Here is a 27,115-nt window from a genome sequence, read left to right on the forward strand (position 1 = left end):
CAACCTATACATTTTCTTTTTCATTTAATAATCAACCTTGATTATATGCCTATAATTTATCATACTTGTTCTAATTTATTGTTATTAAGGCAAAATAAATTCTACTAGTAATTTTCTCCAAATTAGGAGCTCTTTAATTTTTGTTCTAAAGTTTCAACTTAAAAATTTTATTTCAGGAAACTAATTGGTCCCTATTTGCCACAATATAAAAAGCCTATTCTTAGAGTCCCAAGTTTTAAAAATAAATATTTGGTATTTTAGATTAAGGCTCTTAAAAACATTGGATTCTGCACAAGTACTAAGTCAACAAAGGTTAAATTATGGTTACTGGATTCTGAATAGATATCATGGTACCAAGAGAAACATGAGAATAGAACAGAAGCCCAAACAAGTCAAATATTCTCTTACCACCCAACAAATAACTTCTTTACATTTGAAATAGTAAAGTTAAAAAAAAAAAAGTGCCATAAAATACGTATGAGAAACATTACTTCAGAGACTGCAAGTGATAAAATAAAAAGACTGTCTTTTTAAAATGTATGATGATAAATAATACAAAAGATAATTCTAAACACAAGTCCTTGGAAAGGAAAAAAATAGTCTTGCATTTTGCAAGTAGTGACTTTTAACTTGGCAATTTTAAGAAATGGATATTTAAAATAAGTTTTAATATGTTTTTTAATATTTTAGACTAGTATCTTTACTGTAAATAAAATAAATCATTTTCTTGACTTTAACAGTTAAGTGGACTTTATATTTTTACAATTAACAAGCAAAGGAATTAAATTTGAGATGGAAATTACCAGCATGACTTAAAACGCCAAGATATAAAAGACAAACAGTATTAATAAAATCTACGAATTTTGAAGGCTATGATCAATGCTGTATTTACCTGATTAAAATATTTACAATTCATACTCTGCTTACTCCTGAAAAGGTTTGGGAAATAACTTAACTAAGGGCTTGGGAACAAGGTAAGCATTAAGCTTTCCATAGAAGTCCTTTTCTTTACCCCAAAGAAACAAGCCACTTTCCCTCTCAGTGGTAACAGAATCATCACCCTAAACCTGAAGTCAGGTTGAGAAGGGAGAAATGGAGGTGGAAAAGCATCTCTTTTCTTTAAAAAAACAAACAAAAAACCAAGAGCAGCAGGCAGTGATTAAATGAACCAAAAGAACGAGGCTAGGCAATCAACCTACTAGGGCCAATCCATTAAATCATGTGCTACAGCCAGCCTCTCTGCACAAAGTTATACACATGCAAACCAAAGCCCTCAAAAGTTTCTCACTAACAAGAACCCACACTGTGGGTGGGGAAAGGGTATGAGCAATAGGTACACCCCATTTGCTCCTTCCCCAAGTATGCCTGAGTGAACACCATGATGCAGTGACACCAAATTTGGAATTCAGGGCTACACAGAACTCGGTTCACTGTCACATAAATGGAGAATTTGGGCAATTACTTAACTCTTAGGCCTCAGACTCACATCTACAAAAATGAAAATAGTAACATCCACCTTGCAGACACTGTGATGATTAAGCAGGATGACATGTGCCTCTAGTTAATGCCTCTTCAGTACCTCAGTAATGTGAAGGCTTCCTCAACCCATGGCTGGATTAGGGCTGCTCCATCCCACCTCCACCTGGCATCTACAATGCTAGGATAACTGATAGACGGAAATTTTCACACCCAAAGTTAAGTCCAGAACTTTATATCTGAAGCCATCAGGAAAACATTCATTTAGCATGCATTAGACCCTCTAATTTGCCAGTTCATTTCAACTAATATTTACTTGCTAAATTAGTCCAGATAACAGATGTTTTCATCTCATAATTAGAAGGGGAATTTGGCAGAGAAGTTTGCCTGCATATTTAATAGTAGACACTCTCCACATGATTGCCTTTCCTTCAGTAATGATCCCTGATCCCTTCCTGACTCCTCGGGGCTTTCCCTCTAATCACCCAGCTCTAGAATCTTCCATTTCTCCCACTCTATCTCCCTTCTGCCAGCATTTAAACATCTCTTATATTAAAACAAACAACAAAAAAAATTCAGTCTCTAACTTGGGCCCCCAGTAATTACTGCCCTCTCTGCCCCCTCTCCTAGTGAAGCTTCTAGAAAGAAATGCCAACACTTCCTCCCTTCACTTCTTCACCATCCTCTACCCACTACTGCACCACCTGCGACCCTCCAGTGGCACTGTAGTTACTGCATCCCATGCACTTTTCAGTCCTCTTGTCCTCTCTATGTTGTTCTGCACTGCTCACTACCTACTCAGTCCTTCCTGAAATATACTATTTTCCTTTTGCTTCCCTAATAGCATGTCTCTGGTTTGCTCCCAACTTTCAAGCTATTTCTCCTTATAGTCTGCCTTTCTCCCCATCCCACCCTCCCTGTGTGTAATGTATTCTTCTGTCAATCCCTTAAACGTTTTTGTCTCAATCTCTAACAGTGGTTCTTTTTTTCTTCTGCTTTTTTCTTTTTACAAAAAAAATACTCCCTCTTACATCCTCTCACCCCACCCCTGGTAAAATCTAATCTGCTTTCTATCTTTGCAAATTTGCTATTTCTAGTCATCTAAGTGATATAATACAATTTTTGTCCTTATGTGTCTGGCTTCACTGAGCATGTCTTCTAGGTTCTTCCATGTTGCAGCATGTCTTATAACTTCATTCTTTCTTACAGCCAAATAAAATTCCATTATGTGTATGTACCGCTGTTTTAGTTTCCTCATTGCTTTGAAACAAATACCATGCAATGGGTTGGCTTAAACAATGGTTTTTCATTGGTTCACGGTTTTGAGTCTAGGAGAAGTCCAAATCAGGGTGTCATCAAGGCGATGCTTTCCTCCCAAAGACCGGCGCTCTGCGGCTGGCTGCCGGAGATCCTTGGTCGTGGCTTTTCTGTCACATGGAGATGCACATGGCAACCTCTCCTGGTCTCTCCCTTCTTTTCTGGGTTCCACTGACTTTCAGCCTCTGGCTGCTCCCTCAGTGTTTCTCTCTCTATGAACTTCCCTGGGCCACACATTATCTGAAGTAACTCATCAAAAGGCCCTATTTACAAGGGTTCACACCCACAGGAATGGGTTAAGTTTGAGAAAACGTATTTCGAGGGTACAAAGCTCCAAACCACCACAACAACATTTTGTTTCTCCATTCATTTATTGCTGGACACTTGGAATGTTTCTACATTTTGCTACTGTGAATAATGCTGCTATGAACACTGGTGTTCAAGTAGCTATTTGCAACCCTGTTTCACTCTCTTTGGGTATATGTAGAGAAGTAGGATTGCCAGGTCACCTGGTGATTCTTTAACTTTCTGAGAAACCATCATATTGCTTTCCACAGTGTCTGCACTAGAATTCCAGTTACTCCGCATTCTGTCCAAAACTTGTTATTTTCCATTTCTTTTTAAAGAGTGGCCATCCTTGGGGTATGAAGTGGTATTTCATCATGGTTTTGATGTGCATTTCCCTAATGGCTAATGATATTGAGCATCTTTTTATATATTTATTGGCCATTTGTATATCTTCTTCGGAGAAATGTCTATTGAAGTCCTTTGCCCGTTTTTTAATTGGGTTGTTTGTCTTTGTTGATGAACAGTGGTTCTTAAACCTCTTTTGGATCACAGACGTCTGAGAATTTGATGAAAAGCATGGACCCTGCCCCTAGAAAAATATTTATGCACATGTTTTTGCATATGATTCTCCTTTGTGAAAAACCCGTTTCATACATACTTTTCTGGATAATCTCATCTACTTCCATGACTTCAATTCTTTCTCTACTGATAACTCTAAATTCCTTGTTCTAGCTTACATCTCAAGATGCTCTTGAGCTCCAAATCTATACTCCGAGTATCTTTTGACTTTCTCCATGGATATACTACAGAAGCATCAAATGCAATGTGTCCAAAAAATGAACTCCTCACTGTGTTCAAATCCTGTTCCTCCTTCTAAATCTCCTATTAGTAAATGAACCTCATCCAGATGAAAGCCAGAAGCCTAACTGCCATTCTTGACCCATCTTATTTACCATCAGTTCCATTCAGATCAAGTCCTGTCACTCCCATCTTCCTAATACCTCAAAGAACTAGTGTCTCCTCTCTCCTTTGCTGCCACCACTATTGTTGAGGGCACAATGCTTCAATTCTTGGTCAAGGCAACAGAACCCTAAGAGGTTTCTGTGCTTCCAAACTTGCACACAGCAAGAAGGAGGATGCTGTGAAGCACAAGTCTTTTCATGGTGTGCCCTCATGTTAAAAGTCTTCCAGTAGCTTCTCACTGCTCTCAGGAGAATGCCTGCACCTCCAATCATGACCAGGAAAGCTTTTTGTCACGAAGCACCCCCTACCTCGCCAACCTCACCTCTGACCACACACCCTGCCCCCCTCCATCCTCAGCCCCCAACTTCGGACAGCCCCTCTTCATGTGGGGCTATAGAGCACTTGAAACGGGGCAAGGCGAAATTGAGATGTGCTGTCAGTAGAAAAAACACACCAAGATCTGAAGACTCAGCATGACAAAAAGAATGGAAAATACCCTTTTAAAATTTTGCATTGATTACTATTGAAATGACAATATAGACATACTGGGTTAAATAAAATAATTATAATTAACTTCCCTGTTTCTTCTTACCTTTTTTTAAACATGGTTACTAGAAAATTTTAAATGTTGCCTGTGGTTTGTATTTGTGGCTTACATTATATTCCAACTTGCTAGTGCTGCTCTGGACCATGAATGCGTGAAGCTCCCCCCTTTCCTCCCCCACTTTGCTGCAGCAACATCTAGTAGATGCTACTCTGAGTCAAGCCCTTAACATAGCTATTAATATGGGGGAAGCAAAGCACAAACACCATCCTCAGAGTCCCTCAGGACATGTCTCTCTGTGTTCTGCCCCCCTCGTCTTCACATGGGTTGACTCCTACTTAGGCATCCTCCTCCAGGAAGACTGTACTGATTTCTCTAGGAAGAAGTCAAATGCGTCTCCCGTGTTTTCCCAAATATGCAGAGATCAGTTCCATCTTAGCATTTAGCACACCGTGCTGTAATTTTCTGAACTTGTCCTTCTCCCACTCATCTCTAAACTCCCCATGGCCAGAAACTTAAGAGTCTCACAGCCTGGGACAGGACCTTACAAAAACAGGCACTTAAAATGCCTCTACTGAAAAATACCATAACTGTTACAATTAGTACTTGTCATTCCAGTTCTGATGATGACCAACGACTTGAGACTCCAGTGCAAGAATTGAAAGTCATAACCCCTGGGCCACCTTGGCCTCAGCCTGTCAAGTAGAAGTCGAGGAAACAAACGACCAGGGAAATGGCCAGGCAGGAGACAAGTTGAGCATCCCGCTCCTAGGAACTGGGAAAGGGGACACCAAACTGGGCCAGTCAAATGGGGGAAAGCAGACGCAGAAAATTAGTAAGACACAGAGGTTCAGCCTACCACTTTGGAGCATTCTACAGAAAAGAACTAGCAGGTAGGCTGCAGAGGTAAGAAAGCAGGTATTCCCCAGCTAAGAGAGATAGAAAAAACTGCTGCCTCGACTCCTGCCAGTTGTCTGGATCCCAGTTCAGTGACACTGTGTGATTTCACCTAATGTTAGATTCTGTGAGCTACCCCGACAGTTTTGCAATAGATCTCCTCATGTTTAAGCTAACATTAATAGGGTAAGTTTCTTGCAACAAACCATTACTGAAAAAGATAAAGAGCAAGAAAAAAAGGTTTAGGCCTTGGTTTACTAAGGTACTCTTTCACTAATAGTATCAATTCCAATCCTGTTTTGTTCTGGTGGAAACATCTAGCAGTCAACTTGTCTCTATAATTTTATCATTTACATTATTTCTTGGCCAAATGTGCAGCTTATCCTCACAATCTATAAAAACACTATGAAGCTTTCTAAAAAAATGATCTGGTAAGGATCAATTTTTACCATCCTTTAATTTTAGCAAAAATGCAAATTAATAAATCAGAACATATATTCTTACTTAAAATATCTTATACTTCTTGAGAGAAAAACAGCAAAACTGTTGTAGATTGTCAAGATGATAAACTGTATATATCTGACTTTAAATAAGCAGAATGTGCAAAAAGGATCTTAGAAAATAGGTGTGTACATATACACATATACACGCACAAAGACACATATATATACACACAATTTTCTTATGTAGACAAAAAAATTAGACCAAAAAATAAAGTCTTAAAATGATGTTAAATATTTGGTTAACATTACTAACATTCTACCCATGAACACATAATTACCTTTACCAAACAAGGCATCTCAGCAATCACTGCTGCAATCTAAATGCTTCATGTTTTTCTTAAAATTGTATTAATGTGGGAGAGCACTCTCTCTTGGTATATCAAATAAAATCTCTAGTACTAACTTCTAATATAAAAGCTTGGTTAGAAGATATTTTTCTAATAGCTTCATAACATCCATCATAAAAACATCATAGAAGAGATCAAAGCAACTAATGCCTTTCTCAAGAATCATAACTGAGGAAGAAAGCGGATATTGAGTCAAATTTTTCTCAAGATAACTACCTGAAATGAAACTTATCAAAGGGTACTCTGGTGCCAAAAGGAAAGGACAAGTAAAAAATAACATAACATTGTTACTGGCTCAGGAGGGTTCAAGCTCTGGAGAGCGAAAGGCCAGGACGGTCTCCTCTCTTCTTCTCACACTGCAACCAGAAGAGGTTTTACTGAAACGCCGTATCATCTTTTTTTCTTAAGATTCAATTTTCTAAGTGCTGATGAATATGGACTACAGATTATAAAAGGCATTATGCCTATGAAAAACAGAATCCCAAAAGATATTTTGCAACCTTTACAGTAATAATTGACTAAGGCAAGAAACATCAAAATGGATGCTAAAATAATTGGGTGAAAGTTTGTTGGGAAACAGAAGTATTTACAGTCTAAGTACTTCCCTGCAGATGATTCACTCATCACAAAGGGAAAAAAGTTCATTTGCAGTGGAGAAATGCAGTAGATACTACTTGAGCCAGCTGATCAAAGTTAACATCACAATAATAGGGAAATGGAATCAGGAGCTTCCTGATGTGAAACACCAAGTGTACCACATTGCCTCTCTGCTGTTCTGCCAAAAATGTATACTCTGGATCTCATCATCAGGAAATACCAGAAAACCCAAACTGAGGGACTCTCTGCAAAACAACTGGTCTGTAGTTTTTAAAAGTATCAATGTTAAGAAAGACAAAGACCGAAGGATACTCAAGAGACACAACAAATAAATGCAACGTATGATGCTAGATTGGATTTTAGATCAGACAAAAAAATAGTTGTTATAAACAGCAGTACTGGGACGAGGCCATTTAGATATGAGCCCTATGTTAGATAACAATAGTGCATCATTCTCTACGGTTATGTAAGAGAACACCGCTATTCTTGGGAGATGCTTGCTTAAGTGTAAGTATAAAGGGTCATAACATCTGCCACTTACTCTCAAATAGTTCAGCAAAAAAGAAAGAGTGTGAACAGAGAAATGGGGCAAAATGTCAACTAGTGAATCTAGGTGAAAGGTAAACTGGTTCATTGTACTATTCTTGCAACTTTTCAGTAGACTTGAATTTTTGCCCTTAATTAAAGGTTTTAAAAAAAAAAAGAAAAAAAAATGCAGAGCCTCCAAAGAAAACACTTTTCTTTTCACAATTCCCCTTTCTGTCACCAGGAGGATGAGCCACATCCTGAGGACAAGGGAGCAGGAGGCTGAAGGGCCTGGTCCTTACATGACCTTGCTGAGCTGCTGAAAAGCTCTGGACTTGCCTACATACAGAGTTCCCATCACGTGAGGAAGATCAATCTCTTGATCTTAAAAAATCCTAAAGGAAATAAAATTGGTGTTCAGATTACTGTAATTATGCTTGGTCCTCCTGAGAAACTAAGACAATGTACGTGTGTGTATAATGTACAATGTGTACGATGTACAGGTGGCCTTGCGGCATTCACTCAGCCCCTCAGGACTCCCATTTTCTGTTCAGTGACTGCGCCGTGGCTGCCCATGTCTAGTGAGCTCACAGAGGGCCTTGGCCGGGAAGTTCTCCCTACACTCCAACAACGTCTTCACCAAATAACTCCTTTTTGGTCCGGAAGACTTAGCGTGAGTGCCGCCACCCCCGGACACTGTCCCCTAAGCTGCCCCAGAATGGATCAGGCATGGTCTCCAGCTCCTACAACTCCTGTACACACTCTCGTCGTGGCCCTCAGGACTCTGCATGGACCTGGGAGCTTGTGTCTTTATTTTCTCCTCCATGTTTCCCTATTCTAGTGTGTACTGAATTATCTCACAAGCATCCCTGTCCATGACTGAATTTCAGATGGGGGGGCTAATATCAGAGGTAAAAGTAAACATCCCCTTAACTGGGAAAGCAAAAGGACACAAATGGAACAGCACTCTTTTCAAACAAACAATTATTTCATAGGACAGTTCAGGAATATTTAGCAGTAGCAAAAACTGTCACCCAAGAGACTTTCAATTTCAGGCTTTTACAAATGCCAAGCCTGCACACCCTTAAAGGAAGGTGAGGCAAGAGGGGTACAGCTTCTGAAAGTTCAAGAGGTACAAAATGTGCTTGAGCTGTGATGCTATACAGGTCTAACAAATCTGAGCTTTTAGGAAAGACTGGCTAATGCTAACACTTTAGCACCTTTTTAGTGAATTCATTTTAAAAACACAACTAAGAAGAGGTGATGTACTTCACTTAGCTCATATAAGAGGATCTAAATTAGGATATTAAAAAACTACCTATTGTGTCACAGCCTAATTCTCTTAAAATGTAAATTTAATAAATACTCAGTTAAAGAATATTTACATCAAAAGATAATGGACTTATCACCACTTGTTTCGGCAGAGTCTTCAGATTTTTAATTGAGACTAACTTGTCAACTCATTTACTTTACCTAAGAGGCCTTTTGTCCCCAACAAGATGTAACACCTGGATAATAATTCACAGACTTAATTAAATCCTTCAGATGAGTAAATAAAGTTTGCTTAATTTTTATTTAATTCATTTCTAGTGTACCCTACAGACCATTGTATTGAGGCTTATTTGATTACTAAAAGCACACACACACAAGACACACACACAATAAGCCCCTGAAATAAAATGTCACAAGAGCACAAATGTAACTGCCCCACCCACAGAAAGAGAAAGGAGAGAAAGCATTTTAAAGCAAAGTTTTTTTTCCCCACTTTTTTCATTTTTTTTATTTCATTTTTCTCCACTTCTTATTACTAGCCAAGCCTTCTATTTCAGACATCTATCCTTCACCAATTCTTCAAAATCCCATAAAGGCACAGGTTTGTCTAAGAAGCCTTTCTTAACCAAACAGAACCAAACCAGGCACTTGAACCAACAGATCCTTATAACTTAGTCACAGGAATCTATGTAAGAAGTTTGTATTTAATTTTATATTTAATGATGAAACGTACAGATTCAATTATCCATCAGTAGTTTTATTTTCTTCACTGTCAAAATACTAATTATCCACCTCTTCCAAATATTTAGTGAGGCTGGTACTTTGCAACAATCTAAGATGTCTATTATGCTGGCATCTTCAAAATCATTTATAACTAAGTGATACATAGCATCCAGAAAAAAATAAAGAGTTCATACAGCCTGAAAACCTCTCTAACTAACAAATGAGAAGCAACTTTAACTCTGGGTTGCTCTGCTAATGGTGAGCCAATAGCTATAAAAAATTCCTCCATACTTGTAAAGAGTTCTGGTATATTTTTTTTAAATGTAGTTATACTTATTTTTTAAAAATCCACAAAATATATGACACAAAAGACATTTTCAAAGGTTAATCCACTAAAATTGTGCTAAGAATAATGTGGAAAATTCCAGGCATCCAGAGAGAAACCACCATTTTCTAAATTAATCCTGGAAAACGTTAAGCCTGGAAATGTTAACGTGCTTGTTAAAAATAATACGGAATATTTTAGTAACATGATTATTAACGGTAAAAGGTTAAAACATATAATATGTGCTTTTATTTCCCCTTCAATTCAGTTCATAAGTGACCATTTTAATCACTGCACATATTATGGCTATGCACTTACAGAATAACTAAAATATCCCAAGCGGACTGTAAATATCAGAGAACAAAACAATGTTCACCCAGGCACTTGGCTTGGTGAGTTCTTCCCTACTATTTTAATTTACCTTTATGTAAAAGATCTAGAGAGGGTAACACTCTTACAACTTATTATTCTGCTTGAAAAAGGGGTGGGAGAGAATCTGGAAACATGAATAGAAAATTCTGCATGAGATCCTCTACCTACACAAGTCAGTGTTTCTTCCCTGAAGTCCTGAGCTGTCCATATGCACAAATGTTGCTTCTGAATTAGAGGCTGATTACATTTAAAATCACTCTGTAGGAGAAAAACGATGACACTGCATGATGTTAAATTATACACATAATTCGGGGGTTATTTACAAAATTTCTCTAAAGTTATCGTTACTTATATATTTTGCCAAATTTATATATAAATTTATGAATAAAAATCCAGCAGTGCTCAAAAGAGCAAGGTTTGTGGCAGGGACACTGCAGGGGGCTTGAGGAGGATGAGGGTACGTGCCATGGGGAAAGGGTGGCCTGACAGAGAGGACTCTGAGCCCAGAAGGCCCAGGGAGTGCCAGCTGTCCCCTCCCGCCTAGCAAGTCTGTTCCCACTCCCCCCACCACCTCAGTCAGGGTTATCTGTAATGAGGATTATTCCATGTAAACACAGATGTTCAAGTGGAAGGAGAGAAACACTGGCTATTCTAAGACCTGCCATTCACCGAAATCATTTTGAAATCAATCATAAAATTGTCAAAAAGAATTAAGTCAGTATTTTCACAAGTCATAGAACTCTACATTCCATGTTATATAAACTCAAACCCATCTCTACATTATCAAAATACTTAATATTTAACTTCTAAAGCTGAATCCAAATCCAGATCCACAGTCCACCCAGTTCTATGATTTCTTAAGTACCCAATTTGCACTTAAAATATTTTTAAATTATGCTTTAAAAAATTCCCTGAAGTAAAAAATGTTAACTTTGCTATATCAAAAATTATGCATTAGGAATAATGCAATATCAAAAATCTAGAAGTAATCATTTAGGGTAGAAAAGTAAAGAAATAAATTGCAACTACTTGAGCAATTTTCATTCTCTTGCAGAAACAGCCATGGAAACATGTAAGTACAACAAAATAAGTTATCTATGAATTCTAATCTTCCTTCATATAGAAATTTCTTTATAAAGGAAGTTTAGGAATTCACTGATACCAAGCTTCTTCATTAAATGCAAATGAGACTTATCATAATTAAAACATTAAAGTTAAAATAGGCTAGCATATAATTAGAGAAAGTGTGAGGACCAAAAGGATGCTCTTCCATCAGCTAGTCAAAAATGAAAGGCAAATAAAGCAGTTTCTAGCTATAAAGGCACTTACTTTTCCTTTTGTAATTATAAACGTATTAAGTACTATGTTCTATGTACAACATAAAAATGTAATATGAAACTTAGTCAAGTTTGAAAAATCAAGAAAAAATATTCTAACGTTAAATATTTCATCCTCCATGTATGATCTTTTTTTTTTTTTGAGAGGAATAAGCAAAACTTTCACTATTTGCAGATGACATGATTCTATACATAGAAAATACATAAAAAAATTACAGCAAAGTTATGAGAACTAATCAATGAGTACAGCAAAGTTGCAGGCTAAAAGATCAACCAGCAAATTCCTGTAGTGTTCATATACAAAAGTAACATGCATGATCATTTGAACAACAAAAATTCTCAACCATAAAACCGTCTCCACTGGCACGGGGAAAAGGTCAACATCCTATTTTATACACACCTGTTCTTTCACATCAGGAATGTACAATTAAAAAAAAAAATCCTAAACTCAACAATAAATGCTTCAAGAGAGGAAGAACTACTAAAATGAAATTCTATTTTATTAATAAAAATTATACTTCAGCATTCCTTCATTCAACAAAAAAAATGAATAAAACTTTTACAGAAACATTAGAAAAACGTTTGGCAATAATAAGCTCACTGGTTGCAACAGCCTAGAATGCTGTAAAGTGTCAACACTCTTCAAACTAATTCCATAAAAGAGACATACACAAACTAAGAGATATCAAATTACTAGATAATTCATTTATGTTCAAAAACATAGCTTGGGGTAAAGCAAAACAAGGAAGGAAACCCAATGGAGTATCTTCTATGTTTTACTGGCAGACTTGATTTTACTTCCTCCTGCTATTTGGACAAAAACCATTGTGAAATGTCCTCTGCTTTGATCCCATTCTTCTTGCACCGAGGATATGAAAAAAATACAAGTATTTTCAGTCCATCAACTGCTGCCAGCGCTGACTCCTAAATCTACCCCAAATCTGTCTGCTCCTCATAACCTCAACCTGTATCACTCTGGGCCAAGCCACCAACCATCTTTGCCTGGGCCACCATGAGAACCTCCTAAAGGGTCTTCTCAGGTTCACACCCTCCCCTCTCCTTCCTTTGCCATACAATCCAGTCTTCACAGAGTAGCCAGTGACCTTATTAACAAATAAATCAAATCTTATTTCCCCGTTCAAGAACCTTTCAATGGCTTTCAACTCTTGTTTGGCTTTTAAACAAGACCCTATATGACAGGATCCCCACCCACCTCTCCTAGTCCATCTTTTTTCCACACTGGCCCTGTTTTCTGTCAATTCTGAGTTTTGCAACCTTGGCACTACCAACATTTTGGGCCGGATAAATCTTCATTGTGGAAGGCTGCCCCATGTGTTGTGGGCTGTTTAGCAGCATCCCTGGCTCCTACCATGGTGGTGCCAGTAGCACCACACACACACACACCCCAACCACCAGCTGCTGACAACCAAACATGTCTCCAGACATTGCTTTAAACAAGCCAACTCATGTCTGTTTCGTAGCCTTTTCACCTCTCATTCCTACCCCCATCACCACTGTCTCAGCTCGGCTGTTGGGGTTCTCCTCTCATCATCGTACATGAAATCGCCCCACCTCCACGATATCTATGAGCCAGCCCTTAGAACAGCAGTTACAAAGTGCGTGCTCAAAAAGCAGCTGTTGAAAGAATGCATAACTTACACTATTTATGAGAAAAGTGCTAAAGTGGCAAGACCACAGTATTTAACGTATGACACCACAGCAACGCTGTACAGTTTCCTATACTGTATATGCCTACATCTTTCAAACTCCTTTCTAATGCACCTTTAATTCTTTCTTTTGGAGTTTGAAGGCACTGGTAGCATTAATGTCTATTTCAGGTCATATCTATTCATTTATTGTGCCTTGACAAAAACAGTCTATCACCGCACACCCCTGGGGAACAGAGAGGCCCTGAACTGTTCAAAAGAGCACAAAAGCACTGAGCCCCAACCTACTGCTCAAATGGCCAACACAAGTCCTGGGGTGTCATGTCCGGTCCTCCAAAGGCTCGCTAGCACATCTAAGCAGTTACTCTTTAGTTTATCTTGTTTTAAGAGGGTACAAAAAGGTTAACAATTTTGAACGAAAGAATTAAAAAAAGGGAGGAAAATATGACTTAGTTTACTTCAAAAGTAAAAAGCTATAATGCATGAAATGTAAGTGATGAATCTGAAATTGAACAGTTTTTAGATAACTGGCAAATCCATTCAGATTAACCGCATGCTGAATAATTAAACCTCACAAAACTGTAAAGTTCTGGGGGATTCAGTCATCTAACTGCATCCCATTCAACTCCAAAGAAGACTAATTCACTTATGTCACAAGGGTCCTTAGTTAACACCTGAAGTTGTTTTTGCTATTAGTACCGTGAATATGTTTCTTGAGAACATTAACATGATTCATCTTTTTAAAACCTATCATGCCATTGCTCTGAATTACTAAACTACATTTCTAGGTTTTTAGTCAGAAGTGACTAACTCTAAAAGCTCTCATTCAGTACAGTGAACCATGAGAGCTTCTGGCATTATCTCCAAGAGGCCAGTGTGCGGGAGGAGGGGCGTCACCTACCAGTTGTGCACCATCAGCTTCTGCACTGCCAGCAGAGCGTTGTAGCGGACCTGCTGGTCCTCGTGGTGCATATGGTTCATCACCAGCTGCTTCCCACCAAGCTGCTCGATCACCCTGCGGAGCGAGAGAGACCCATGACACTGTGGTTACGCTAGAACCCACGGGGGTTAACAAGTGGAGGCTCAAATACATGCCACGGGAGGCAAAGAGGAAAGGCTACAATATAACTAACTCACACACACATGGTTTTTTGGTGTATTTTCTCCAATTCTCAGAAAAAAGTATTCAAATATTTTTTTCTTTTGAATTCCTAACTATAAATCCAACAGTTATGCTCATTCCCTAATCCAGGAAAATATCAACTACCTGGATACTCACAGACTGTTGTATTCCAGATTATAGTTTCCAGGTGGCTGAGTAGTAACTTCATTACAAGTATTTCTGACTTGCTTAAAGTAAGTGCACGGAACACCATCAAGTACCTGCAATAACACAGCTTCAATATTAACCCCCTCATTTGCCCAGCTCTGTGACAGACACAGGCTTACTCAGAGGGAGACAGCAGGGACCCAGGGTTAAAAGGCACCAGTGGAAGCTGTGTTAATTTCCTGAAAAAGTATCAATGTCAAGATATCTGCCCCTTCCTCATAGTGACAGAACATGACGTGTGACCTCCAGGGCTGTGCAACAGAGGAGAGGACTGCTATCTTCAAGGGCACCGTGACGGCTGGTGTTACTGTTGCCGTACCCCGCAACACCCTAGAAAATCTAATACAGAAGTAAAAGCAATGTGAAAAAATTGACTATTTGCTTCATGAATGGGAAGTGGCAGGGTCTCTGCTCCTTTGTAGGGGTGTGCCTGTGGGGCTAGGGCTGTGGAGGTAAACTCCAGCTCAACAGTACAGATTTCACTGCCTGTTCCTTCTCCACCACTACTGTCGGGAGATGACAAGTGACACAGTGCAACAAGGCACCGGTGGCTGAAGATCTTACAGATCGGGGAACCTTCCAGGATCAGCGAGAAGTATGTGGAGGGGGGCTGGGGTGAAAGGGAGGTTTTCATCTGTATATCTTTCATACCTTATTTTATAAAGCAATATAACAACAACCAAACGTGAATTGAGTGCTTGTTATATGCCACACACTGTGCCCACACAGCCAGCCCTTTCCTTCTCCTCCGAGGGTCCAGTGCTGTGGCTCAGTCCAGGAAGGCCATTTGCCTATAGCAGACAAACCACAATCTTCAAAACTGCCTTTGTCAGCAAGGCTTTGTCAGTAGGAGCTCTATTTTGACCTCTATCTGTTATCTCCAGTCATAATTCCCAAATGGTTCAGAATTCAGGCAGGCAGGAGGGATGTTATTTACTGGGACCCTTCTGGACACTTCCAACACACGGAAATATAGAAATAAACACGTGCTGTCAGAAAGCTGTCCAATGATGTGTAAAATATGACAAAGGAAAAAAAGGCACAAAAAAGAGATCACATGCCGTTAACAGTGATGAGTCATCATGTGAACATTTTTTCTAAGTGTTGAGCACTGCGCTAAATGCTTTATACTTTTTTACCTCACTTGGTCCTCACAATGACAAATTACTGTCTAGCACTCTATAAAGCAGGAGTTTTCCTGACATTTTAAACCCTTGCCCCTTATACTATCCCGTCATTTTACCACCAGTCACAAAAATTTTGAAGAGCTTTGCTTTTAGTAACATACGATTATAATGACTAATTGAACATTCACTTCCAAACTGTACATGGTATTTCCTCCATCCCCGAGACCCTGACATGTCTCAGAGGGGACGGGCAATCTCCACCCCACTGAAACTCACTGCTAGAAAATAAACAGATATTTCTCGTCTTCCAGTGCCACTAAATTACCAATTATTTCCAGATTATACAGAAGTACAATACCACAGTTGCTGAAAAAGCTACAGAGACAGAAATAAAAACACAAAAGAAAAATCCTTCCAGCTGGCAGACCAAGACAAGGTGTAATTAAAAGGACAGGCTACTCTGTTGATTTCATTTAGAACTAGATTTGAGTGCTTAACTTACTGGCTATTGTCTAACAGGACAACCTTGTTAAACATATTTCAAAACAGACTGAGGCAAGAGTGGATGCAGGATGGCTGATTAGGGAGAGGCTGGGCTCACCTGTGTTGCAGAAAACAACTGGGGTCAGGCAGAAAGTGTCCACAATCACAGATCTGTGTCCTTGGAGATGGGGGGAAGCACCACAACACCCAGGAAAGGGCGGGACAAAGAGACATCGTGAGTGACCCCCAGCCCTGGCTCCTGGCGCCCATCCCCGACTCTTGGGCAGAAAGTGTCCAGTTTTCCAGTCTCTGGCAAGTGGGCAGCTCCAGACCGAGAGAAGAACAGAGGTCCACTCTCTCAAGAACAGGGCAGGATGTGAGCTAGCCCTGTGCCAGTTCTTGGCTGGAGTATTTGGACTGCTAGGACCACCAGCGGTCTGAACCCACCCTGCCCAGCGCTATGCCATCGTATGGTGCTGAAGCTAAAAACAACCGGCCTTCTGAGGGCTGAGGGGAATAGGGTGCTGAAGACGTCGTCTGCTGGCAGGCAAGGAAAGTGACCTCAAGGAAGACACCTGAAAGGTTTTTGGGGAAAGAGGGACATATGCTGGGAAGGCCAGGAGCGTGAACCCTTGGGGAGCTGAATTAGAGGATTTTAGGCATCTGTACCTGACCTTCTCCCTGGGGCCCAGTGGAATTGCTGTGTACCCCTTTCGTGGGTCCCTGGCCTAGCCATGGTTGGAGAATCCTGACAAACCAAGTGTCAAAGAAGAGCAATAACACAAATCCAACCAACAACAAAAGCTCTGACAAGACAGAAAATCCAACCTCCAGAGTAAACTCACCTAGATAATCAAATGCCCAGACATCAGCAAAAAATAATGAGCCATATTAAGAAATAGGAAGATATGGCCAGACGAAGGAGCAAATTAAAAAGTGAAAGGAGATACAGAATCTGGAACAATAATCAAAGATATTCAAACAAATCCCCTAAATAAATTCAACAAGATGGATAAAGAGATAAAGGAAATTAAGAAGACACTGGGTGAGCACAGAGAAGAATCTGAAAGCTAGCAAGGAAAAATAACAGTTCTTAAGGGAATGTAAGGTGCAATAGATGAAATTAAAGACACACTAGAAGAACACAACAGCATATTTGAAGAGGCAGAAGAAAAGGATCAATGAGTTAGAAGACACAGCATCTGAATTCAAGGAGACAAAAGAACAGATAGAAAAAAGAAATGGAAAAATTGAGCAGGGTCTCTGGGAACTGATTGACAACACAAAATGCACATTCACATCATGGGTATCCCAGAAGGAAAAGAGAAGAAAAAAGGGGCTGGTCTTTTGAAGCTGTTCTGTACCCCAGAAAACGCCATGTTCTTTTAATCCATTCCTGTAGATGACGACCTATTATTGTGGGTAGGACCTTTGATTAGGTTATTTCAATTGAGATATAACCCACCCCATTCAAGGTGGGTCTTAATCCCTTCACTGGAGTCCTTTAGAGAGATGATATTAAGAGAAGCTTCATTGAGAAAAGCCCCCGAGAAGTTAAGAGAGGACCCACAGAAGCTGAGGGAGGATGCCACTGAAGCCAGAAGCTTAAAGCAAAGAAATGTGGGAAGGAAGGACCAGCAGATGCTGGCCATGTACTTTCTCGTGTGACAGAGGTGCCCCAGATGCCAGCAGCCAGTCTTTAGAGAAAGTACTGTCTTACTGATGCCCTGAGTTGGACATTTTTCATTGCCTAAGAACTATAAGCTTGTAAAATCACTAAGTCCCCACTGTAAAAGCCAACCCATTTGTTCCAGTTTACTAATGATGCCATTATGCAAAATACCAGAAATGGATTGGCTGTTACAAAGGGGATTTATTGGGTTACAAATTTACAGTTCTAAGGCCATACATGTGTCCAATCTAAGGCATCAACAAGAGGATACCTTCACTGAAGAATGGCCGATGGTGTCTGGAACACCTCTGTCAGCTACGAAGGCACGTGGCTGGTTTCTGTTGGTCCTTTGCTCCTAGGTTCTGGTTTCAAACTGGCTTTGTCCATAATGTCTCTGGACTTGTCCCTCTCAGCAACAGCTCCTGTGCATCTAAGAGTCTGGGGGTCTTCTCTTAGCTTCCCTCTCTTAGCTCCTGTGCATTCTTACTTGTTCTCCCAGGGTGTTTCTCTCTAAGCATCTGGGGGTCCTCTCTTAGCTTTTCCAGGGCAAACTCTGAGCTAGCTCTCCAAATGTCTTCAAGCATCCACGTTCAACAGCCATCTCCAAATTGTCTCTCTCCGCTTCTCTTGGGGCACTTTGTCCTCTCTGCTCTCTGTGTGAGCTCTCTTTAAAGGACCTAATGATCTAATTAAGACCCACCCTGGATGGGCGGGGTCCACACCTCCACGGAAATAATCCCATCAGAGGCTCCACCCTAATCGACAGATTAATCAGTCTGCCCCCACAAGATTGCATTAAAGAATATAGCTTTTCTGGGGGACATAATATATCCAAACCGGCACATCATTTCTGGTATATTGCATTCTGGCAGTATTAACAAACTGAAACAGGGACAGAAGGAATATCTGAGGAAATAATGGCCAATAACTTCCCAACTCTTATGAAAGGCACTGATATCCAGGTCCAAGAAGTAGAACCTACTCCAAACCAAATAAATCCGAATAGACCTACACCAAGACACATACTACTCAAAAAGTCAAATGCCAAAGATAAAGAAAGAATTCTGAAAGCAGCAAGAAAAAAGTGATTCATCACATACAAAGGATGTCTGGTAAGACTAAGCTCCGATTTTGCATCAGAAACCATGGCGGCAAGAAGGCAGCAGTATGATACACTTAAAGAGAAAAACTGCCAGCCAAGACTTCCCTATGTGGCAAAACTGTCCTTCAAAAATGAGGGAGAGTTTAAGATATTCACAGACAAACAGAAACTGAGAGAGTTTGTTAACTAGACATTTGCCCTACGAGAAAAACTAAAGGGAACCCTGTGCCAGTTTCAATGTATTGTGTCCCCCAAACGCCATTATCTTTGATGTAGTCTTGTGGGGCAGATGTTTTGGTGCTGATTAGATTTGCTTGGAATGTGCCCCACCCAGCTGTGGGTGATGACTCTGATGAGATATTCCCATGGAGGCATGGCCCCACCCATTCAGGGTGGGACTTGATCAGTGGAGCCATATAAATGAGCTGACTCAAAGAGAAGGAACTCAGTGCAGCTATGAGTGACGTTTTGAAGAGGAGCAAGCTTGCTAGAGAGGAAAGTCCTGGGAGAAAGCCATTTTGAAACCAGAACTTTGGAGCAGACACCAGCCACGTGCCTTCCCAGCTAACAGAGGTTTTCTGGACACCATTGGCCATCCTCCAGTGAAGGTACCCAATTACCGATGTGTTACCTTGGACACTTTATGGCCTTAAGACTGTAACTGTGTAGCCAAATAAACCCCCTTTTTAGAAAAGCCAATCCATCTCTGGTGTTTTGCATTCCGCAGCATTAGCAAACTAGAACAAGCCCAGAAGGTCAAAAGGAAAGGACAGGAGAAAGAGGCTTGGAGGAGAGTGTTGAAATGAAAAATATTGGTAAAGGTAACTAAAAGGGTATGAAGAACGACAAAAATAAGATACTCTCTTATAAAAGCCAAAAGATGAAATGGTTGAAGTAAGTACTGCCTATACAGAAATATCATTGAATGTTAATGGATTAAACTCCCAAATCAAAAGACACAGAGCAGCAGAATGTATAAAAAAGTATGACTCTTCAATATGCTATCTACAAGACACTCACCTTAAACCCAAGGATACAAATAGGTCAAAAGTTAGAGGTTGGAAAAAGATATTCCACTCAAACAGTAAGGAAAAAAGACCTGGGTTAGCTATACTAATATCAGACAAACAGACTTTAAATGCAAAGCTGTTTTAAGAGACAAAGAAGGACATTATATATTACTAAAAGGGGCAATCCACCAAGAAGAAATAATCTACCACAAAATACATGAGGCAAACACTGGCAAAACTGAAGGGAAAAATAGATGTCTCTACAATAAGAGTTGGAGATGACAATACACCACTCTCATCAACAGACAGAACATCTAGACAGAGGATCAATAAGGAAACGGAGAACTTCAATAATACAATAAGTGATTTAGATCTAACAGATATATACAGAACACTGCACCCCAAAACAGAAGGATATACATTCTTCTCAAATGCTCATGGATCATTCTCCAAGATAGACAACATATTGGATCACAAAACAGGTCTTAATAAATTGAAAAAGACTGAAATTACACAAAGTATTTTTTCCGAGCATAATGGAATGAAGCTGGAAATTAAAGGCGGAGGACTACAAAATGCACAAATTAATGGAGGTTGAACAACACACTCTTAAAAAATCAGTGAGTCAAAGAAGAAATGCAGGAGAAATCAGTAAATATCTTGCAATGAATGAAAATGAGAACAGGACATAACAAAACTTATGGGATGAAACAAAGGCAGTGTTGAGAGGAAAATTTATAGTCCTAAATGCCTACACTAAAAAGCAAAAAAGACAGAAGACAATATAGGATAGTATGTTTATGAATTCAGATCAAAACAAATTTATAAAATAAGATTTTATTTAAAACCATAAACCATAAAGGAAAGAAATGATACATTTAATTACACTAACATTAAAAATGTCTATTGGGCAACTGACTGTACGCTTTGAATCTCTGAATAGTTATATGGTATGTGAACAATCTCAATAAAAAATAAAATAAATATTTAAAAAAGTCTATTGATTTAAAAAAGGTAATAAAGTGAGAATGCACACCACAAATCAGAAGATATTTGCCACACATTTAAAGAAAAAATACGGGGGGTGGGGAGCTAAAATCAAAGACCTAACTGCACACCTGGAGGAACTAGAAAAACAACAGCAAACTAATTCCAAAGAAGGAAGGAAGGAAGGAAGGGAGGGAAGGAGGGGAGGCAAAGATTAGAGCAGAAATAAATGAAATTGAGAATAAAAAAAAGAATTAACAAAATCAAAGTTGGTTCTTTGAGAAGATCAGTAAAATTGACAAGCCCTTAGCTAGACTGGTGAAGAAAAAAGAGAGAAGATGAAAATAAATGAAATCAGAAATGAGAGTGAGGACATTAATACTGATCCCGCAGAAATAGAAAGGATAAGAGGATACTATGAACAACCAGATGCCAACAAACCAGACAACATAAATGAATTGGACAATTTTCTAGAAACACATGAACAACTCACACTGACTCCAGAAAAAAACAGAAGATCTCAACAAACCAATCGCAAATAGACAGACTGAAACAGTCATCCAAAACCTCCCAACAAGGAAAAGCCCAGGACCAGATGGCTTCACAGATGAATTCTACCAATCATTCCAAGAAGAATTAATACCAATCCAGCTCAGACTCTCCAGAAAATTGAAGAGAAGGGAAGTTTACCTAACTCATTCTATGAAGCCAACACCATCCCAATACCAAAACCAGATAAAGACACTACAAGAAAGGAAAATTACAGACCAATCTTTCTAATGAATATAGATGCGAAAATCTTCAACAAAGTACTTGCAAATCGAATTCAATGTCACATTAAAAGAATTACACACCATGACCAAGTGGATTTTATCCCAGGTATGGAAGGGTGGTTCAGGAGGAGAAAATCAAGTAATGTAATACACCACATAAACAAATCAAAGGAAAAGAACCGCCAGTTCATCTTGACTGATGCAGAAAAGGCATCTGACAAAATCCAGCATCCCTTCTTGATAAAAACACTTTGAAATACAGAAATAGGAGGAAACTCCCTCAACATGCTAAAGGGCATATATGAAAATCCCACAGTAAACACTGTAATCAATGGTGAAAGACCGAAAGCTTTTCCTCTAAGATGGGAACAAGACAAGGATGTCCACTGTCAACATTGTTATTCTACATTGTACTAAAAGTTCTAGCTAGAACAAAAGGCCAAAAAAATAAATAAAAGGCATCCAAATTGGAAAGAAGAAGTAAAAACGGTCACTGTTTTCAGATGATATGATCCTATATCTAGAAAGTCCTGAAATGTTACAATAAAGTTAACTAGACCTAATAAATGAGTTCAGCAAAGTGGCAGGATACAAGATCAACACAGAAAAATCAGTAGTATTTCTGTACACCAGTAATGAGCAATCTGAGGAAGAAATCAGGAAAAAAAATTCCATTTACAATAGCAACTAAAAGAATCAAATACCTAGAAATAAACTTAACCAAGGATTTAAAGAACCCATATTCAGAAAACTACAGAACTTTGCTAAAGGAAATCAAAGACCTAAATAAATGGAAGGACATTCTGTGTTTGTGGATTAAAGGCTAAATATTGTTAAGATGTCAATTCTACCCAAATTGATTTACAGATTCAATGCGATCCCAATCAAAGTTCCAACAGCCTAACATGCAGAATTGGAAAAGCCAATTACCAAATTTATTTGGAAGGGTAAGAGACCCCAAATAGTCAAAAACATCTTGAAAAAGAAAAACAAAGTTGGAGCAAAAAGTCAGACACAAAAGGACAAATATTGTGCTCACTAATACGAACTAAACATAAACTGGCAAACTAATGGTGTTAATATCTAGAACATACATCACCAGAAGATAGAATGAGGGCAGAGAATGGGGAGCTAATGCTTAATTTGTGCAGAATTTGTAAGAAGGTTGATTGGAAATGTTTGAAAATGGATGGAGGTTATGGTAGCACATTAGTGTGACTGTAATTAACAACAATGATATGTGAGTGCAATTGTAGCTGAAAGGGAAAGTTTAGGGTCATGTATGTCACTAGAAGGAAAGCCAGAGGATGAAACATGGGACTATAACATAGTGCACCCTCTTCAGGGTGAAATGTTCTAGAATTGATTGTGGGGATGAATGCACAACTCTGTGATTTTACTAAATGACACTGATTGTACACTTTGCATGGACTATAAGATATGTGAATTCATCTCAATAAAACTGCTTTAAAAAAAAAAAGCTGAGGCAAGTGCAAGTTAAGCATTAAACACTTTGAAAATCATAATGCATGATTAATAAGTATAATCCTGTAAGAACATTTAGGGAATGCACCAGCTGGTGAAACAGAGAAATGTAATTTTAGAGCAACTTTAAATATCCTAAAAAGCACAGCACTATTTTTGTTTGTTCTAAAGGTCTTTTTTTCCTTTAATATTGTTTTAAATGATTCATATGAGTTTACATAAACTATCCTGATGAGGATTCTATTAGCATTCTACACATATCTGTTTGGGGAATAATGAAATTTTATCACATGATAACATATCATGATTCTTGACCAAAAATATAATTAAATAAACATATGTAAAGCAAAATGTACTGTTTTTTTTTTTTCAAACAAATTATTTTATAAGTAATAAAAATGAAAACAGCAAAAGTACTTCTACATGTTGATATGGAAGTCAGTACGATGTGCTCCTGGACAAGCTATACGGCTCTGGCACGACTGGTATGTGGAGAGGATCCTCAGAAGTCTTTACACTGTTATCCACTAAGGACCACTGACCCTTTCACCTGAAAGAGAAGGACTGCTAATCTGCATTGGGCAAACTCACAGCCACAACCAAGCTGCTGTGTTGGTGGCAGTGTCTAGTGTCCAGTGAGACCCCAAGGACCAGGCAGGTCACAAGGTCACAGGACACAGGCCTTCTCTCCTTTCCTTCCCTTTCCGGTGATGTAAGGCACCACCTAAGGCCTACGCTGACCCTTTCTCCATGCCTTCCTGTCATTTTTCTTTCTTTCCCCTGAGACATCTGGGCCCAGGATTATCTCAGAGACTGAGGTCCTGGCTTTGCATCCCCTTGCCTGTTTGTCTAGAGACCTGACCTTGAACACAGGAGGAAATGATGCTACTGGAGGAGGCAGACACAGCAGGCCTGTGGCATTCTCAGCTGTTTGGGACCTAACAGCCTGAGGGAAAGCCTCTACCCATGTGGTCCAGCCATGCATACCAAAACCCAGCCTGAAGCTGGGAGCCAAACCCATGCTACTAATAATACTTGGCCTTGTTTTTGGTTCCTTTGCGCATATAGTTCCCTCCGGAACCTGACAGGGAAAACAGGTCAGGCTGCTTGGTCAGAACAGAATTAAAATATTCTTAGATTTCCTACCCAAATGCTAATACCTATATATTATATTAATAGCATCCTACTCCATATTTTCCAACACCTTGGAGAAAACACATGATCCCCCCATTTATACTTGGCCAAATAGTTAACACTAGTAGGGAACAACACTTTCATGTATCTATTCTGTGGAAGAAAGAAAATTGTTAGTGCAGTGCCTGCTTCTACTCTAGCGGTGTGTGTACGCATGCGCGCGCACATGTGTATGTGTATTTAAAGAAAACATGTCAACAACTTAATCCAATAATCACTAAATAGCTCATTTGGGGGATAACCTGAAATATTAAAAGAACCAGAAGTGACATTAAAATGTAAACAGGGTAATTACAAGTATACTTTTCATATTTTAATATCAAAGTTAATAAAAATATTAAAAGGACAGAAGTACCCTACATTAAACCAGAAGGTTCCATCAAATATTACACTGGGTAAATATATCAGAAACAAAAGAATACCAAATAAAAACAAAAGAAAATATTTGTGACAGCAGATAATATTTGATGAGTGAAAGCTATTTATTCAAAATAAAAGTTCAAAACAGATTTCAGCATTTAGAGAAAATAATAGCTTTCCTTTAAAGTACACCAGGACCACAAAGTACAACTCTATTTGGCATTCCTAGAGAGCTTTTCAGTATACACACTATGTATGTATGTATGAATGTGTGTGTATGTGTCACACTATGTATGTATCTATGTACACATGTGTGTTCTTATCTGCAATGCTGAATTTTTAAAGAATTGGTTAAGTCAAAAATTCCAAAGGCCCATTGTAACGTATGAAACGATTTGCAGCTGATCTCCTTTCTAACTCACCATTTAATCCAACTAAAGCAGTGACACAGTGGCCTCCATGTACTGACTGCCCAGGTGAGCAGCGCTGTGCTAACTGCCACGAGCCTTTTCCCTAACCCGGACTCTAGGCCTCCAAGAAGCAAGTCAGTTGTGTTTTTTTCATTGCTCAGTATATTCTTAAAGCTTTAAGTTGAGACTATTTCATGTACTTGGATAGTACTTACTTATATGTCAAACAGGAAATAAGGAAACAGTCCCAGGCCAGGGTTTCAAATAGTAGCAGTAGCAGCTTCTGCACACACTCCTTTGTAGCTGTCTGCCTCTGTGCCATCTGCCCTCTAAAGTGCACCAAGAATAAGGTTCTAGGCAAGACCACTTACAAGAGTTTGCACTATCCAGTCAGAATCAAAACATCATGCAGTTTGAAGACAAGGTGACTCATTATCTACAAGAAATAATTTTCCAGTTTCCCTCAGGTACACACCCATCTCCTGAGTAGTTTCCTAATGTTTCTTCCACTGGCCCTGCTCTCAATTATCCTCAAAAAGAACTCAAATTGTGAGCAGACACACCCCTCAGAACCAACGGGATACCATGAGGCATTTGGCACAGTTGCCCCTCCTGTACAGTTTCTGAGATGTCATGGCATTGCTCCAACCCAGAAGACATGCAACAGTAACACTCCCCTTCACCCCAAAGGGGCCTGAATGACAACTCTTCCTCTCTGTATCTGACCCCCAAGCTCGTTTGCATCCTACCCCACTTCTACTCCAAGGCTAGTTCTCCACACATTGCTGTTCAATCCAGCAACTCAGTATCTGACCCAAGTGACATTCCACAGCCCTGGCAGATCCTGCTCCAAATGAAACCATCATAACCTTGGAGTCAGGGTTACCAAACTCCACTAATACAAACCAACCTGAGCCACCACAACCCAGACACAGAAAAGAAGGTAAAGATCAGAAGTAATATATTCCATAAGCACTCAGGGGGAAAGGTCATTTCTCAGCTTGAAGGGCTGGACATCCATCTAGCCATTTCCTTGATGCTTTATGATGTTTAAACATCTATAAACATTAAGGGCAAAGAAGACATGACATAATTTGGAATGTCAAAGTCTGCAACTACAAGAGGGGCTCTGTCAATTTTCCCTTGTATAAACCAAAACAAGAAGTTTTGGTTTACATATTTTGACATTTATTTGATAAATAAGATAAAGACTGTCATATCTTTCTTATAGATATTTTTATGAATATAAAATATTAATATTAATGAAAGCAGCTAATATTATTGAGTATTTACTACATTTCTATTGGTATGTTCTAAACACTGCACTTGCATTAATCCATCAAATCCTCACCTCTACCTCATGAGAAAAGAGTATTATCATCCCATTTTATAGATTAAGAAACCAGTTAGCAAGTAGAATAGCAACATTTCAAACCAAGGTACTATGTGTTTCTGCTTTTCCAAAAACATAAAATAACTATTTTGTTCCACTTAATATTTTACCCTTGATACAATGATATTGGCACCTTTGATTTCCTGTTTTTGCAAAATAAAGCTGTCCATCTTACCACTGTTAATGTGCCTAAGTCACTGAAATTATATAACCAGCATCACTTCCTCTGTAAAGCCTTACTTGTCTCCTCCCACACCAAATTTCACTCTCTTTACTGTTTTCAAATATCCAGTTCCATCACTATACTACTACTGCAACTTTTCTTTACAGGTTATATTTCCTTTTATACTTTAACCTTGTTGAGATCAATAAGTATGTCTAATTCATCCCTGTAAATATAAATAGTAGTTGAAAACTGTACTCACAAAATGGCTATTGAATTAAACCATACAAACCCAAGAAAATATTTAACACAAAATTTCCAATATAATCTCCTTTGGCTTCTAAATATGACAAAGTGTACTAGTATTTTACACTATCCATTTTAATTAGGTTTATCATAATTTTCCAGTATTACAGTAATCTTCATTTAATTTATTCCATCAGCTCCTCTGCTGAACTTCTCTCCCTTACATA

The 27,115-nt window shown here is 38.9% G+C and overlaps 1 protein-coding gene across 3 annotated transcripts in view; it reads right to left on the bottom strand.

The window, feature by feature from the left end:
• ATP6V1H (ATPase H+ transporting V1 subunit H) overlaps positions 1-27,115 on the bottom strand; it is a 160,532-nt gene that overhangs the window by 16,182 nt on the left and 117,235 nt on the right. For all 3 annotated transcript variants that reach the window (XM_037802660.1, XM_037802661.1, XM_037802659.1), the window contains one exon: positions 14,055-14,168. In XM_037802660.1, the coding sequence (XP_037658588.1) occupies positions 14,055-14,168 (114 nt within the window). The remainder of the gene's footprint in view (positions 1-14,054; positions 14,169-27,115) is intronic.

This window comes from Choloepus didactylus, chromosome 14 (genome assembly GCF_015220235.1).
Source record: "Choloepus didactylus isolate mChoDid1 chromosome 14, mChoDid1.pri, whole genome shotgun sequence".
NCBI lineage: Eukaryota > Metazoa > Chordata > Mammalia > Pilosa > Megalonychidae > Choloepus > Choloepus didactylus.